This window comes from Calypte anna, chromosome 1, assembly GCF_003957555.1.
Source record: "Calypte anna isolate BGI_N300 chromosome 1, bCalAnn1_v1.p, whole genome shotgun sequence".
In the NCBI taxonomy this organism is placed as follows: domain Eukaryota; kingdom Metazoa; phylum Chordata; class Aves; order Apodiformes; family Trochilidae; genus Calypte; species Calypte anna.
The window spans coordinates 17,042,057-17,060,943 of record NC_044244.1 but is presented as its reverse complement, the minus strand read 5'-3'; the positions used below and the strand labels follow the sequence as shown (position 1 = coordinate 17,060,943).

At 35.9% G+C, this 18,887-nt stretch overlaps 1 protein-coding gene across 1 annotated transcript in view; it reads right to left on the bottom strand.

Annotated features, from left to right (window-relative positions):
- Positions 1 to 18,887, bottom strand: part of TAFA5 (TAFA chemokine like family member 5) — a 405,129-nt gene that overhangs the window by 166,915 nt on the left and 219,327 nt on the right. The window contains exon 2 of the mRNA XM_030463485.1: positions 9,706 to 9,855. Coding sequence (XP_030319345.1) covers positions 9,706 to 9,855 — 150 coding nt within the window. The remainder of the gene's footprint in view (positions 1 to 9,705; positions 9,856 to 18,887) is intronic.

The following is an 18,887-nucleotide window of genomic DNA, read 5'->3' as shown; positions in this document are numbered from 1 at the left end:
CCAGCTTTTATGTCACAAACTTCTTTTCCTCCTGTATTAAAACCTCAACCCTTAACAGCAGGGGAAAACTAAGTCCTTTGCACCACCTTAAATAGGTAGCTTTTTAAGGTTCTGTCTTCAAGGAGGGCATTTTCTCTGAATCATCCCTGTGCAGAGTATACAGAAGGCAAAAGAAGATACAAAAGTATAAAGAAGGCATACAAAAATGTCTAGATTAGCTACTCTGCTCCAAGTGCTGGGTGTAGTAGTGATTTTAATATTGTCACTAATCTAGCAATAAATTTTAACATTTTCTAGGAATCCTCTGACACATCATCTATCATCACAGATATTAAATCTAAGGTAAGATTGAAATAAACTGGTATATAACTCTAAAATGCCATTTCTAACCATACTATAGCCTTTCTTAATTCACTTTTCTGCAACATATTTTTTCTCTGTTTATCGTTCTCTGTGTTTAATAAGATTATCTGGGGAAGGTGAGAGAAATACTCCTTGATCATGCTGTTTTCACATGGTGCCAAAAAGAGTCATTAAGCTACAGTTTTCTCTCTCCCATTGGTAGCAGAGGTTTTTACAATCCCTCATCTCTCTTTTTTCTCTTGCACGTACTGGAGACAAACATGTTGCCCTGACAGAAGCCCACCTTCACACATGAATAGCTTCGAAAGTTTCTCTTTTCTCCCTCTTCTGGGGATAACTAGAACCTAGGATGACAGGCAGAGAGTAATATAAACATGCTATTTTTTTTTACTTAAAACTGTGTCTAATCAGTGAAGACAGTCGCTTTTCCAGGAGGCAATCTGAGCAGCTGATGGCCTGAAGTGTTTACATTCAAGCAGAAAAGTTACTCTGCTAGTCATCCGATGCTCTCTTTAATCCCAGAAGAGAAAAAAGAAGCTTTCAGAAGGGCAACCCAGTAATGACACCGTGTGACCTCTGACATGCCCAACTCAGATCACTGTCCACAGTGGGAGCTTAACAGTGCCCAAACTCCTGAATTTAGGAACTTCACGCTGACCTACTGCCTGAAGTAAGCTAATGAATCAGACTGCAGTCTGACTGCTGTGGCTGTTGATAGTGCTCTGCAGCAAGAAATCAAGCACACTACCCAGTGATGCAGTCCATACTTATGCTAATGCATAATATGTTCTCTAGTATTTTGTCCAGTTTAATTTAAAATGTCTGTAGTAATTAGGCTTCTAGCCACTCCCTCAGAAAATTATTCCACAATCTAATGTCACATAACCTCCAACCATTTTTCTGTGCTGAAACTGCCATCAGAGCACATACATAACAGAGGATTAGACTACATGGGTGACTGCTTTGTAGCGTCAAGGAACTAAAGGAAACAAAGCTATTAGCAGTGATGAACTAATGCGTCCAGTGAAACACCAGGAGGCTGAAGGTGTTGTCTTTCAGATGAAATGTGAAAGCAAAGCATTAAGCATTAGAAGCAATTAAAGTTCTCTTAGTGCTTTTTGCAACAGTACTGGTGTTAACCCCAGGTTTCTGGCCACCTTCCAAATCACATAATTAAATTCTGCTTTTCTAAATATTTCCCTGCACTATCATTTAAAAAGACAGCCATCACTTAACCTGAAATGCTGTCTTGATGTCAGCTTTAACCTCAAAGAGGGATGTTTATAAGTAAAAAGCAATTCTATTTTGGTCACCCTACTATAGGTACAATGCTTAGAGAAGTATTTTATATTCAACTGTGTTTTATTTACACTTACCCCAGATCTACTTGCCTTATGTATCCACGTGTGTCCTCTCTATGTGGTGTATAATCCTTCAGAATCTTGTAGAAAATTATCTGCCAATTGGCTAGTAATAATTGAAACCTAATTCTTCTACATCCCAGATTTGTTACTCCATAAACACTTAGATGATGAAGGGAGACATATAGATCTATTTGCCATTAGGAAGCAGTTGAAAAAAAAAGGTACTCAGTTTGAGAACTGATCAGTACCCACCTTCCGCTACCTGACTGGATATTGTTCTGTGGAAAACACTAACATTATACAAAATCTCGGTTTGCATCTTTATATCACATTCAGTCATAGAGCCATAGAATAGAATCTCAATTTGGAAGGGACCCATAATGATCATCAAGTCATATTCCCTGCTCCTCATAGGATCACCTAAAAATAAATAATTTAACTGAGAGTGATGTCCAAAATCTCTGAATTCTGACAGTCTTGATGCTGTGGCTGCTTCTCTGGGGTGACTATTCCAATGACCTACCACTCCTGCAGTGAAGAACTATTTCTTTATGTCCAATCTGAACGTTTGCTGATGCAGCTTCAGTCCTTGTGCGCTACTATTGGTCCCTAAAGAGATGAGATCAGCACCTTCCCCTCCACTGCCCACCTTCAGAAAGCTGTAGACTGTACTGTAGGCTGCAGTCACCCCTCAGCCTTCTCTTCTTGAAGCTTAATGACTCAGGTTTCCTGAGCTGCTCCCTGTAAGTCTTTCCCTCAAGACCTCTCAACACTGTGGTTGCCCCCTCTGAACACGCTTAAAACTCTGATGTTCTTTTTATGCTGAGGTTGCCAACGCTGCACACAGTACTTGAGGTGGAGCCACAGCCATTTGAGTTTAGATATCAAACACATCACAGAATCACAGAATTATTACAGTTGGATAAGACCTCTAAGATCACTGCATTCAACTGCCAACCCCCCAAAAAAAGAAAACTCCAACCAATCAAACAAAAAAACCCCAAACAAAAACCAAAACAAACAAAAAAACCCAAAATAAACAAAACAGAAAACACAAACAAGTAAACAAACAAAAAAAAACCAACCCACCATGCCCACTACAGCATGTCCTGAAGTGCCTCACCTACACAGTTCCTAAATACCTTCAGGGATGGTGACTCCACCACCTCCCTGTGCAGCCCATTGCAATGTCTGATTACTCCTTCAGTAAAGAAATTCTTCCTAATATCTAATCTAAACCTCACCTGGTGTAACTTCAGGCAACTTCCTCTAGTCCTATAGTTTTTACTTGAGAGATGAGGCCAGCACCCACCTCACTATAACCTTTCAGGTAGTTGTAGTGAGCAATTAGGTCTCCCTTCATCCTCTTTCCAAAGTAAACAATCTCAATTCCCTCAGCCTCTCCTCATAACATAATGAAGCCCTTAACCATTGTTATAGACGAAAATATTCCTTCAGGATAGTTATCGATCTGATTGTTAGCTTTTTAAGCAGGCTTTTGTTATTGTTTTGGTTTGGGGTTTTTTTGTCATTTTGGTATTTGCTTGGGGTTTTTTTCATATATTGGTTGGTTTCTTTCTTGTTATGTCATTGGTTATTTCTTTTGAGGATTCTCAGTCACAAGGGGAAATCTAACCAGCATTTCTTATAATCACATCAGTGTTGCCATTGATGTTCCAGCTCCTGATATTTTGGTTTATATGGCTCACTTAATGCCTTGGGGCTGGGCAGTGGCATTCCTTCTCCACAAACACTTCAATCTCCACCTGACACTTGAAATTCATGATCAAAGACAGTAAAGCATGATCAAAGGCACATGAGCATGTTTATAAGATTTTACCGCATCTATGAAATTATTTAGTTAAGAACTATTACTCAACTTGATTTGGAATGTCACGTGTTCTCCTTAATAGTTTGGAGCAGGAAGCAGAGAACTGCAGTGAAACTCTGTTTCTGTGCTGTGCAGTTTTCAATGAAAAGTGACCCACAAAGCGAAAACTGTCATAACGTACCAGTACCATTGCCAGCCACAGAGAAAATCTACAGTTTTTGATGGAGTTTTCAGGAAGCATCTGAATGAAAATAAAGAAATTTGCATGCTTCGGTGCATCAGTAAATACAGGTGCATTTGTGACTGTCTAGATGAGAGTTAAGGTGAGGAAAGGCAGAAAGGAAGCACTATTTCTTTAAGTCATGTTAAAACCTAATGTGTATCTGGTGCACATTACATTTCTTTACTATTCCTTGTGGCCTCTTATCCAGCAGTAATATTAAGTACTTACAAATCAGGTGTTTTTTTCAGGGGTGCTAGACATAACCTAGAGTGGTGGTCTTCTGTATACACTGGCTACTCAATGAGTTTAACTGTACCTGAATCTTCAAAAATGTAAGAGGGTTCTAACCTCTGTGATTCCAAAGCTGAAATACTAGCATTTATATTGTTTTTTGATACATAGAGTCTTTATACAAATAGGGAAACAAATGAGTGATACTGTCTTTCAGGCCCCAGAGAACAAGAAGAGTTTTATTAGGATAATCTTTTAAAGCATCCATTACAGGGAAAATATTCTCCAGTTTAAAGTAATTTTCACTCTTTTCAGTCTTAAGAACAAAAAGTCTGAATTCATGTTCTAACCTGTGCAACTTCATGACTACCTAGCAGAATTGTCCTAGCCAATAGTTTTGCTACCACCATAATGCAATTAGTACCGTTTGTCTAGGGTCAAATAGAATCATAAAGTCACAGGATATTTTGAATTGGAAGAGACCTTTAGAAATCATCTAGCCCAACCCACTGCCATGGGCAGCGATGCCTTCCAGTAGACCAGATTGCTCCAAGCCCCTTCTACCCTGGCCTTGGAAACTGCCAGGGAGAGGGCATCCACAGCTTCTCTATGTTCATGGACCAACTTCTTCCACCACACGTTTGATCACTTAAATAAAAAAATGTCTTTCTTTAATACAATATAAACTTACACTGTTTTAGTTTAAAATAATTGCTCTTTGTGCTGTCACTACAGGCCTTGTTAAAAAGTTTTCCTCTGTCCTCTGTATAAGCTCCTTTGTATCCATCCCTCTGTGCCTTTTGGTTTTACTTGCTTTAAACAGATATACTTTAAATGCAACAAAGCAAAATGTATCATATCTACAGTGTGTGAGGAAACAGTTGGAAACATCTGCAATAAAGCAGGATAAAATAACATAAATAGCATAATAACAAGTATAGGAAAATATTTTAAATTCAAAAGCTAAAATTCCTGTGTCTGAAAATAATTATAGTTCTTTCATTCCTCAGTATGGATAAGTTACTTTAGAATTATGAAGCTCTCCAGGTATTAGGTAGTGCATGACCTAGGATTCTATTAATGATCAGTTCTAACCCCTACTTCTCCCCATAGACTTGCAGATAATGAGAACAACAGGGAATTATTGATCGCAGCTTGTGGATTGCTTCCTTTTGGATCCTGTGTTTCTGTGTTAAACAGAATCAAATAGTACCAACTGAAAAGCACATTAATCATAATGTATGAAGAAATTACACCAAGTAAGATTCTCTAGAAAATAATATTGTTACAATGCTTGCAAAATAATTTGCAATGCTTGCAAGTGAAAAAACCAAGAAAAAAAACAACCAAAACAAAACAGAAACCCAAACAAGTTTCATTCATACCATAAATTGTCTCAACTCTTTGAATTCAGTTACCTGAGCTCCAGCTATTTCAAATCTAGGAAGTATGGATATCAGGATGAATGTCTTGGGATTTCTCATAGCACTTTGTGGACATAAAAATAGTCAGAGCTCAAACCTAGAGCAAAACAACATTCTAAGCAGAGAATTCAGGTAAGCAAATTAAAAATTGCCATCCTAATTTTCTCAAGCAATTAAACTGCTTCTCTCCTTCCACTTTTCCTCTCATCAGCTGTTTCTATTTTCTGAAGAAAATTGCTATTTATTTTTGAGCTATAAATATATATTGAACAAAATTACTAGAAGCTATTTGAACATTTAAATGTTCATCCCAAGTCTTGCCAGGTTAGTATTTGTATTCTATGAAAAGATTCGGCATTAAAAATTTCTTTTTCAGATAGATATAATTTCTGTGAAAGAATGCAGACCATTGGTGCACATGTACACACACTGTTTTCAAAGACTTTTTGTCACTTACTATAAAACAATTCTCATTAGCAAATGTACTGGAAAAAAATAGAGAATAATTACTATCTTCCAGTCTCTCACTGACTCCAGCTTAAAAAGCCAATGAAGCTTGACTGACACACAGGGAAACCACTCTGGTGAGAAACCAGATGCTATGTTGAAATATATTATCAAATTAATGCAAGTCATTGCTATGGAATTTGATCACAAAAAAAAGGGACTAGGGAATGCTAGCTGTAAATAATAATAATATAACTGAAAGTGTAGGCAAACTGCTGTCATAATATCACAAAGCCTACATTCATGAATAAAAATCACAACAGAACATACATTATGACACTGTTGGCCTAGGAACGAAGCAATCAACACTAAATCAAGCTTGAAATCAGGATAAGTATTGATGCAATTTTTTTTTTCAGATCACATTAGCAATCTGCCATACTTAAAGACTGCTAGAAAAAAAATAAAGATTAAATCAACGCTCTCCACCTCAGAGAAACATTTCAAGAAAATATCTGTTCTTCATCCTCTGTTCAGACCAAGCCCTAAATATTGCATTTTCATTTTCAAGAATTCCATTTTTATCTATCATACATACAATGTCTGTCATTTTGTAGTTAAAGACCTTAGCTGATGTAGCAGTGGCAGTCGGGGAGGATTCTGGTAATAAGCTCAGAACTTACTGTAAGAAATACGTTGACAAGTGCAATCTCAGTCAATGCTTGCGAGGTTTAAGAGCCCTTAAATTACTCACTCTATTTTTGCTGCAATAATCGACACTTGCATTTCAGAGCTCCAAGAAACATATAACTGAATATATTCTAAGGCACTTCCCTCTGTTCAACAATGAACAAATGCTAATGAGGTATGACACGATACATTTTAAGACTGTAAATATTACCAGTGTGGTACAGAATTTTCATAAGACTCTTGCCAGAAGCTGTAACACCACTGTTAGCTGATGTTTTAGCAGTAGTAGGTTAGCAGGTCAGTCTTACTATGCCTGCTTCCTTTACAACTTACTTCACATTAATTATTAAAGGTGTGAGGTCTAACTCTGCCACCTTTACTTAAAAAATAATATTATTAAAATCAAGACTTTATGAAGGATTAAACTAAAAGAACCAAATCTTTGGAAAGCAAATTGGCATGAAAAAACCCACTGCCTAATTTTTTTTTTTTTTGATAGCAGAAATTGAATTTAAAATAGCAATTCTGTCTTTAACATCAATTATAACATAAAGAACATTTGCTAGAGTCTGTGTCCTATTTAACAAAGCTCAGAGAAGGATTAATTTACTTGTTTGGAAAACTGGATTTATAAGAAAAAAGAGAATGGATTGTCTGCTACACAGATTTGTGTAGGTGAAAATACCATTCTTCACTGTAAAAAAATAAAAAAAAAAAAAGGAAATGATTGGTTGGTGCCTCCGTGAACCAGAAGTATTTGACTAACTATCAAGGAGAAAGCTATCTTTTCTGAGGAATAATTTTATGTATATTTCATGTCCTTAGAATAAAGCATTTATTAGCTGTGTTGGAAACACCTTATTCTAGAAATTAATATAAACAATACAGAAAAATTGCGTGCATATTCTTTAAACTGTGAACCTGATAAATTCACAGATGGATGCTTATTAGTCAATGGCAAATCTAGCTGCCAGCTTTGTTTGGAAGCAGAAGATTAAAAGTGTTCATTTATTCTTTCCTATATAATTGTGTTCATAGTATGTAAAATTTTTTTTTTCTTTTTTTTTTTTTTTTTTTCTTCAGTCATTAATAAAACCTACAGATCAAAGATTTGGCTTGTGCCTTCTTTTGAATTTGGGAACTTGATATGCAGTTCTAAGTATCATTAGCCTTTCTGAGCTTTCATTACAAAACAGCCATAGCGAAGTCCAGGAAAACCAAAGATCAGCATCAGTCCTACAGATTTTGTAGTTATCATTTCTAGTAAAAACTCAACAGTCTACCTGTAAACATTTTGCAAACTAATAAAGAACCATGCTGTTAGGCCTAATTAGAACCATGTGGAAAAGATCTAAAAATGAATGACCAGACCTGAACACATAAATTACTGGGAAGCTCTATTTTTCAACTGATGAGCTTCCCACTAATTCTACAAATGTGGAATATTACATAAAACACCTTGTCTGATTACATAGTACCTAACCATGAATCCTGTCATCCTGTTTTCATGACATGGTGATCAAGAACCTTGAAAACAAAAGCAAAACTTGAAATGGCCCTTTTTTGTGAGTTCCTAATAAAATAAATAAAAAAACATTTTCAAGTATTAAATGACCTCAAGCCTTCCATATTTAGAAACTAAGCAATTGGAGGATGAATTGTAGTCCTGTTTTCTTATTGATATGTACATTCTGCAATCTGAAGTCTCGCCACCACAGGTGTCTTACGGCGAGGCAGAGGAACAGTGAGTACCAACGCTACAGCTGATTTATCATAGGCATTTAGAATGAGATAAATTAGTCTGAGAAGGTGTTTTATGTTCTCCATTATGTATAAAGAAAAACTGGAGTTCACAGGTGATACAGAACTCGTATTTTCTCCTGATGTTTTAAAACAGAAAACATATGTTGAGCTTTTTAACTGCTAACAAGTACTTTTGCTTAAGTTACAACTATAAATGACACACTGAAATCATTCCTTTGTTAAGCAATTAAACCCTATCAGCTTGCAATAAAAAAAGGAATGAAGGGAATTACTGGATATAGTATCACATTACAAAAGAGACAGCTAAGAAACTGTCTTACAGGGTACCAAAAACAGTGAAAGGAAAAATGCAAAAATAGAATGTTCATGATGTTCTATATTTAGCTATGTGGGTAGGCTCTGAAATATCCTTTGAGCTCTCTTCTCTGATGACTGGTAAGACCAAATTCTGAGGCAACTGTAAGGTAAGCAGTATTTTTATTTGATGACTCAAACCAGTCGGTATTCAAAGGAAATCCTTGAATTTATTATAGTTCTGTATACATAAGCATCATCTTTTTACTTTTTTTTTTTGGACAACCCTAGATTAAAACATACAATTTTGAATCAACTATTTTCAATATGTTTCCAATCTTATTTTTAATATGAATGCTTGCTAATAGCCTTGCACTGGCAGATCTGTCTTTAAGATCTTGAAGGTTGTCCCATAGTTAACATGTTATTTAGCTGTAACACTAAGATTCATTTTTCTCAAAAATTGTTCAAAGTGAAGTATTTTCATACTTTGCATTATGTCAGCTTTTTCCAGCTGCATGCTATGGCTGCATGTCCAGTGAATCACTTTAAGGAGAGAAAACGCTGGACCCACAATGTATATTCAGTTGCTATGTTTCAACTATTGTATGAAGATTTTCTTCAGCAACATTAACTATCATACAAGGACTGTCACATTAGATTGCCAATGGCAGAAAACCTTTGGGGCTCTTTTGTGGTGTTAGCTTTTTGCTGTTGTTGGGGTTGGGTTTTTTATGTCATAAGGAATAAAAAGTAGGGGAAAACCAAATGCCATTTCACTGCTGATCTTCATCAAATGCAAAATATTACAGCACCATGCCCATAACAAGCTAAATATCAACACCAATACCAAGCTGCATATCAAGCTAAAACAAAAGTGAAAATTCCAATTAAAAAAATGTAACTGAAATAACTATACTATTAGTCAGTAATGTGCTTTTGGTATTCCAATGGTCTTGCCATTGTTAGCTGGGACACATGGAAATTTATTCTATAGAGCTTTTTATGAGACAATCCCAGTTCACACCACTCTTGCATTTGCAGAAACTGATTGAATAGATCTTTGCTTCTTACCATCAACACAGGCTGGCCTCGCTCTTGTTGTACCGGCAATCTGTCCCTTTTTACATGCACAGCGCGCCGTTTGTCGGGCTATAGTCCTTCGGGGCTGACTGCTATCTCTGTCCAAAGTAACAATCTCACATGTACCTGCAGCCAGTTGACCTGGAAAAAGAACCAGCAACAGGTACCAGAGTCACTAAATGCACTACAGGCAATCTATTACAATCGAATAGAGCCGCTGCCCTATGTCACAGCAGACACTCCACAACAAATGGGCAGTCAGTTGATGGATATAATAAAACCAAGATGACATACAATTTTTCTTTGTGGTGGACATACGAGAATCTTGCAAACTGGTTCTGTCAGAAAATGATTATTGTTCCATAAAAGCCAGAGAGCTGAGGTCACACGGGTTACTTTTACTTATGTCAGCTAAGTAAAGGACCAATCTGCTTTTACGGCAATGAAATTTAAGTGGTGTGCTCTTCATGTACTTTCAGATAAGAAATGTTAAAATATATGAAAACAAAAACTATCCCACATGTCCATGAATATATTGAAGTCTTAACTACTTTGTGTGCTGTTTTAGAAAGAAAAAATCCTTTAAAATATGCCCTGACTAGATTTTCAGTTGTTTGCTTCATCTGAAGAGAACAGTAATTCATTCTCACCTGGCTCATATTTGAAGTAGTCAGTCTTTTTTATTAATTTACTATGTAACCATCCTGCAAATGACAGTGAAATTACACTGTCCCATTAGCTCAGTAACACTGTTTGCTTTTATTGACTTCTCTATTACATGTAGCTTTTTCTGAATAGCAAGGAAATGCACAGAACCTAATTCTGAATTTGAACCATGCTATGAGAGGCAAAAAAAAAAAGCCCCAAAAACTATTTTATGAGCAATATTATTCTAAAGTAAATGTTACACATTTAAAATTATGTACTCTATTCACCACAACCAATAGTGGGCTACAAGTATACCAAAATACTACTTATTACAAGCAAGAACAATACATTATTGAATTTCAATGCATTTTAAGACAGAAAAAAATCCTAGCTGTCACTTTGCATTACATCTAATTTCTGGATTTTATGGTACAGTAATAAACATAATTTCTATTGGATTTTGCCTTTGTAGCTAATCAATTACAACTCTTCAAATGAATATATGCAGAAATATATCTGCAAAACACAAGCTTACTGTATTTTCTTTTCATAAAAAATTGAGATCACAATAAAGGAAATATTGGTTATTTAAAATATTATGCAGTGCAAATAATATTCACAGTAAATTATTTTTATGCTGTTAAAATATTGAAAAAAGAATGAAGAAAAAGAGGAAAAATTGAAATCTTTACTAACGCCAACATTAAAACAACACAAAAAGCCCAGAAACATGCATGAATGGTATTTAAATCTAAAAGAGAAATCACAAATTTACCCAGAACAGACTTCAAACAACCAGTTTAAGATGCTTCCTATTGTTTTAAAACTGTCAGAATAGCAAATTATTGTAGGCTGTCAACAGCACCATGACTGGTTCACTGCTAAGGCACCTCAGTTGAATGCTGTTGTGACTCCTACATTGTAGTGACTTACAACACAGCAAAACTGATGATCTCAAATGTGAATATGGAACAAGGTACTCTCCAGGTTCATGCAAATATATGACACAGATGATGTATACTTAAGTACTATGCATTATAAATATAGATAATATATCCATGATAATGGACCTTATAGTGTTTAATGGCTGTTGGGAAGTAGACTTAGTAGGGAGCTAAGGTGAAGGCTGCATTTCTGCTTTTTTCCACTCACTGCTAATAAAAACATCTTAGGACAAGCATACTGATGAGAGGACTGTTACATTATTATAAATGCTGTCTTCTTCTTTGTTTCCTCAAAAATTTAAGGTTAAAAAGCAAAGGTTTAGCAAGAAAGTGGCATATGATTTTCTAGACAGGAACAAGAGAAATCCAGCTACATTGAAACATCCTGAATATATTTCATTCTGGATTGCAGGAGATTCCTAAGGAAGGCAGCTCTCTCAACAGATCATGTAAAAAAGATATAATCAATGGTGTATTTAAATCGACCTCTGAGGCATTTGAACATCATTATTACTGTCCTGCATTGAGAACAGAAACTGAACAGAAACCAAAGAAAAAGTGGAAGCATAAATATGGTATATGCAAGGGGTCCTGAGAGCATGGGTTGCCATATTCTCCACTGCTTCTAAGTCTTTATGATGTTGTTATTTTCAGTACAAGACATGCTAAATCACATAATCTAGGATATTTTTTTACATAAGCCCCCAATTCAGAGGAAAACCAGTGTTCACAAGGAAGGTGAATAAGGACTACACACAGAGAAAAAGAACAATGAAATTTATGTTAAGATAATATGTGAAAGTAAAAAGCTTTCCAGGGTATGCAAGCCATTATTATTGCTAAGAATGCCTATAGATAGCCTTCTCTGCTTTTGGAACTGCCCAGTTTTAGTTGTGCATAGGTTAATTTTGAACCAGCTATATTATTTCATTTTTAAAATGTTTTCAGCTGTTTATTTTGTAGAGATGATAGTTTCTTCCAGGCATATTGACCTGATTTTTTTTTACCTTCAAAAACTGGCATACCTTAATGAGAGCAATTGCTGTACAAAGATAATATTATACAGCTCTTTAAGGAATTTTGTGCAGCTATTAAAAATAAGGGAAAATTAGGAAGACTTTTAAGACATTTCATAGAATTAATTTTTTAAAAGATCATTTCTCTTTTGCCACTTTTGCCATTCTTGTTTCTATAGCAGAAAAAAATTAAATGTTATAATAGAGCTGAAGCAGCTCTTTCCCTACTTATGACATAAATACTTTCTGGTCATTGTGTCACAAGGTGGAAAGTTTGCAGGTATAGTATACATCCACTACTTAGCTTTAGACTGCTTAAAAGCATGAAAAGCTTTAAAGTTATGGAGGCCCATCTCCAGAGAGTCATCCTGTTGTAAAGTGTTTCCTCTCTGCCTCTGGTAAGTATAGATGTGTCTGCAGGAGTATCTTACATGTATGCTATTTTTGCTTTTTAACAATTCAATATGGAATTGTAAGGCACAAAATGGTGGAACAAAGGAATATACTTCTTGTAAATATGGAGTTTCAAGAATTAGAATGCTTTTCATTTTCAGAAATCTGACATCATGACCTCTTTTGCAGATATTAGTGAAAGAAGTCCCTTCATCTGCGAGCCTCTGAACATTCTCCACTCCTAAGCACACAGAAGGAATCTCAAGGCAGAAATCAGTGGTGTTTCACTGGAGTTTTTCCAATCAGGAGATTAAGAGCCACAGTCATAAATACTCTAAAATTTCAGTAGATTTTATTTATTTACTTGCAGTACAAAAAGTACCTTCCAACTTAATTGATATAGCCTTGGTGACAAAAAAGCCCAACAAAACAAAACATAAACAGAAAACTGATTCATTCTAGCTTTGTCTGAAAGATTTACAAGAAAAATGTATTTTTTATAATTATTTTATTTTATTATTTTATGGATAAGGATAAAGATTATTTTATAGCTACCATCATCCTGTTTTCCAAGTAAATGAGTTGGCATTTCTTAATTATTGTTACTTTTTTAGTATTTCTTATATATATATGTATTTCATTAACATTAATCTTATGTATTTATTTTAGTAATTAAGATATCAATGTAAGTTATTTGACTTTTTGTTGCCATCATCAGCTTACTAAACAGATAAAAAATGGTTCAGTTTTTTAATGCTTGTCTATAAACTTGTATTACATTCAAAAAATGCCAGTTTATATGTGTGCTCTCTCTCCCACCATGAGCACAAATGCTTCTTTATAGAACTCATTCAGAAAAAAGGAAAACCACAGAGTACTGAACTAAAACTGTAAGTCAAACTAAAGCAAAACCAAAACTAAAAAACTCTAAAACCAATAAAATTCCAAATAAACGAGACTAGGCTTTTCGCTTCTATCTTGCACCCATGGATTTGCTTACTCAGCAACTTTGTACTCAGCACCCATTTTGCTGTTTTCTGTGTGAAGTCTCATCATGATTAGATCTGAAACTTCTCCCTGTCAGACTTTTATAGAAGTCTATACGAATCAGTGAGTTTAGGTACACATATTTAGCAAGAATATCTCAAAAGTAAAAGTATTACTTTAAAAAAAGTTCTTTAGTGTTTTATATTCCTTAAAAATAGGAGTTGTTTAATGAAAAGTTCAAAAGGAAATGGCATTTTTAATGTGCACTACTAACAGTCCTCTCTCAACTATATTCTATTGCTCAAAGAACAAAGTTTTTGAAAAATCCGTACTCTGCCATATGTCAAATCCTAAAATAGTAAATATTTTCATATTACATGGAGGGTATCTGGGATAATATTTTAGTTTTCTTGCGGAAAAATATTTCTGTTTTCCTACAGCAAATAAAATCAACCTAATCTACACTGATTGCAGCAAGCAAGTTATAGGTATTATGAATTTTTAATGTAAGCAATCTGAAAAGCTGAAGACTTTTCCTCATACTCATTTAAAGAAATAAAATCAGATTATAAACTCATGATATCTGTGTGTACAATTATGAGAGTCTGATCTCAATGATTTGAAATTGTCTCAAAAGAACGATTTTAAAGTGAATAGCCCTGGCTAGGGTGGAGGAGCTGGCCTGGTCAGAGCTGAGCAGGGGGTGACACCCGGAAAGACTCCACAGCTGTGTGGAGACTGCTCCCCTTTTCTGAGGGCCAGCCTGCAATGCTGGGACATCCCTCCAGGCACGAGTACCCTGGACAGGGTGGAGGAAGCCACCTTGATTGTACTGAGGGTGATGTACCTGGGTAAGAGGGCTGGAACAGAGCTGGGAGTGGTGCCTGGAAAGAGATAAGACTTGTGTGCTGGAAGGACCCCCTCCAGATGAGCCTATTTTCAATGGCTCTAATGCTAATGACCCTGGCCTGGCCAAAGCAGAACAAGGGTGATGCCTGGAAGGAGATAAGAACTGATAAGTGGGTGGGGGACTGCATCCTTCTGCAGAAGCTCCCCCTCCAGGCAGCCTGTCTGCAATGGCTCTGATGCCAATGCCCCTGGCTTCTGTGGCAGCTGACTGACAGCTGCCCCTTTGGAACAAAAGGAACTCAGGGGTATATCTGGCTGTTCATGCTCTGGCTGTTTGGTCGTCTCTTGACCCACTGCCATCTCGCATCAGACCCTGGCCAGGATCAGAAACATTTTGAAGAAACTCACTGGACAGCTGGGCCCCTGGTGGTGACTTTCTCTCTCTCTCATTCTTTCTCTCTCATTCTTTCTTCCCACTTTCTTACCCTTTTCTCTCCCATTTCTCTCACTTCTCTCTCTCCATCTTTTGCCTGGCTCTATCATTTTGCTTGTACCAATTGTCAAATAAAAGTCTTGTGCTTGCACCCAACCCTTCCACAGTTGGACTTCGTTTCACGGATCCAAACCAAAAAAAGTAAATTTTAATGTTACCTTGGACCATAACAACAATGAAAATAAAACTTGATCTAAATATATGGGCCTCTCCAGCGTTTTAGATTCCATGCTCATCCAGAAATCTACTTCTGAATTTTACATGCAGGCTTATATTATAGTTTCAGTGAACAATTTTTCCATGCATCACCAATTTGATGCCTAGCAACACAACCTCTTTGAGTTCAAAATGCATCAAGTTAAATGTTATTAAAAATCTTGGCTAGATTCAGATAGTCTTTTGTCAGTGAACACAATGCAGGAGTTGTTTCTAAATCGGCACATAGGAATATATTCAGTAGTTTTCTATTAGAATATTGAAGTCTTTCAGACACCAGAGCCATGCCATCTCCTGAGCAGGGATGAATATCAACAATTCCTATTGAAATAAAGGGGGAACTCAAGTACTTAGTGTCACTCGGGATTTTCAATTTGACATCAACTTAAATAACAAGTATTTAAATATATTTCCATTAAAAAAATTGAATGCATATATTTATGCTTTACGCATATAAATTTTTTATGCTATATATCTGTTCTCAGAGAAAATGTCTTAAAATACTGAAATTCAGATGGTTTCAGACAGTCCTACTCCCTTTTCTATTTCAAATTTAGTTTAGAATGAGAGAAATTACAGCAATGAATCGGTTTGTCCCAAAGAGCCATGCTCATTTTTAAGCTACAATAGCAAAATGTGTGGAAATACAATTGGTATGAAATAAGAAATAGCAACTCTAACAAAGCTTCTGAAAAAAATGTTTCATCTAAAGCAACAGACAAGATAGGTTCAGCTTCTGTAACTCAGTATGGGAAAAAAACTGTTCAAATGAAATAGCAGAATTTCAGAATAACTATCAAATAAGAACTTTGCTTTCATCTTAATTTATACAATAGAAGGGTATTTAAAATTTTCCAGACAATACAGACTTGAAAGTACACTGTTTCCCTTTTCTGTATCTCAAGTCACTGACATTGAAAACATTTGTTTCCAAGATGTTTCATATCTCCTTTAGGACTTTGTATCTTTCTATTGAAGCAAACATTGCAGCTGTTTAAGCGACAGACTACACAAAGCAATTCCTTAATACAGTCCAGTTGGGCAATCTCTTTAAAATAGTCTTTACCTATTTTTCTTGAGGGCATAATTATACTGCCAGTAGATAAAGGCAGGACCAACATCACTGTGTGGGGAGAAAAAAAAAAAAGGGATCGGATCTGGTTTGGATTATCCTAATGTAGTAGATGTACCAGTGTCACCCACAGGTTCTCAGTAAACTAAAAGACAGCAGACCTAATTTTTCTAAATTTTCCATAGATTTACTTCCTTACTGATGGAGAACTATATTTGGCTGGAATAAACCTCACTATGTGACTTCTTGTAGCTTGTCAGTCTTAAAAGGAGTGGTTCTAGATTTTAGTGGCATAAAAGAACCATTTTTTCTCGAGACATGTTTTTAATACTCATTTTATGAAAGACTAATCACTGTGGAACTCAGTTAAGTAAAACTTACAAGAAGAAAAAATATGATGAATGTCTTCTCTTAATAGTCAGTTCAAGAATTTTCAGAGATCCACTGCACCAAAACAGTACATTATGTCCTCTTGGTAATTACTAATCTTATTGCAATTTTCAGACTACCACTTATCCATCTAAAGCACACAAATAGCACATACAGTAGAAGAATAGGAAAATAGCTTTCAGCCCTTCCATTCTGTAATAAGCTGCAAATTTCAATTAAGACAGGTCCTATGCTTCTAAATAGTTACACAGGAAAGAAAATAGTATCTGTGGAGATTCAAGATACATTCAGAAGCCATTTTGACTTTTCTCTAGATAAGGCTCATGCCCTAACATTTCAGCTGATACTGCTATTGTATATAATTGTTAAATATTTTGTTGTATAATTATGAAACGTTTCCCGTGTATCTCACTATTAAAAACATAACAGAATGAAAAGCAAATTATAAAGCCAAAATTTAGTAGAAACAAACCTCAAGATTTAAGTTTCTGAAGGCAGAAACAGCATTTGTAGAAAGGGGAATTCCAGAGCAGAAAAGGCTTTAAAAAATTAAGCCACTGTTGTACACATAAATATGGAAGCAAGGCATTTATAGGTATTAGGACATGGCAATATCATTTTCCAAATTACTAGACAGTCTCTGGCCAAAACTGAGTCAGGCCCACCCATGGGCCCACATGTCAGCTTGGCCTCAGTCCATCCCCAGGGAGGTCTCTTGGGCTGCCCTCTATGGTTGCCAGACCCTTCCCTGGAGGTCTCAGGTGGAGAATCTGGGTGATTCCAGCATGGAGACTAGAGATCCATCAAGCTGCAGCACTGGGAGAGCCAGTGAACCTTGCAAACCCCATTTCAGGAACAGAGATCACAGATTCCATCTTTGAGAAATATCTTTCATTCATATTCACAATCAAAAAAATCAACCAAACGTATGCCACTAATATTGTTTTCATTATTATTATAGAAATATCCCCCATGCCTAGTAATTTCTAGCTTCATGTATCAACTTTTTATGTCACTTTTTAGATAGTGACCTAGAACCAGAACTTACAAATAAGGAAATCATACAACTGATGCTGCCAAAAATAAGTAGAAATCACAAGGGGTTTAAGTGCCTTCTCTTTAAGTTTTGCCTCTGTGTAAGTCAGTGTGAACAGCAAACCTCAGCTATACGGAGCTCCACCAAGGAACAGGTCTCCACTCCTCTTCATGCAGTTTTAGTTAATTGCTTCTGGAGACCTTGATTTTAAAAAGGCTATGCTTATTTGTGTAAGCATAGAAAAATCTGTCACTTGAATACTTTCCTAAAAATATTTAAAAAGAAGAAAAATCCCCTTCAATGTCTTTACCAGCCTCTACTCGTAAAATAAACCTAGTCTGTTTATAAAACAAACAGAATAGCCATAGGGGGAAAAAATGTTCTTGGAGGGATGCTGGTATTTCTCTTGAGAAAGACAGGAATAAAAAGCACAGGTTTGTCTAAAAAGCTGCTGACATTTGTTGGAGCTGGAAGCTGTATGTCGGGAAGGAACAAGTCTGTTGTGTTAGCAAAATATGTCACTGCAGGGAGCATGAAATCAGTTTGAAGGAACATGCAGATAAAGTAGTATATCAGAAGTAGATACAATGTTGCAGCACAGGTAAACAGTGTTTTTTTCCAGTTTTCCTTTTTATAATCAAAGAACATTATTCTTCAGTGGCTTGGGTTTTGTTCCAGAGTTACTTGAAAACTATTTACATATGTAACACAGACTTTATAAAGTCATTACCCAAGTGCCCTCCCTACTGGTATAAAGATCTTTACTGGAAGATCTTGGGTTCAACAGTAGATTTGGGGTAAAATTTGATCCAGTAGGGACTATGGGAAAAGAGAATCAATATGCTGAATTTTTCTTTTGTTAGATTCTGTCAATATCTTTAGTCCTTAAATTGCAGAAATAATAAACTCAGGCTTCTAATTACCATCCACCAGGAGGTAAGTTATACCCCATGCAACTAGAACGGTGTCTGTAGCAGGTTTTAAAACCTGGAGGACAAAGTATGCAGCTGAAAAAAACTACTGCCTAAGAATATTCAGCCTTATGAGCATGCCATATGCTATCTCATACCGATGAATGAACAAAAAATTCAAATGCTGGAAAAAATTTGTCATTTTTGTAGGATAAATT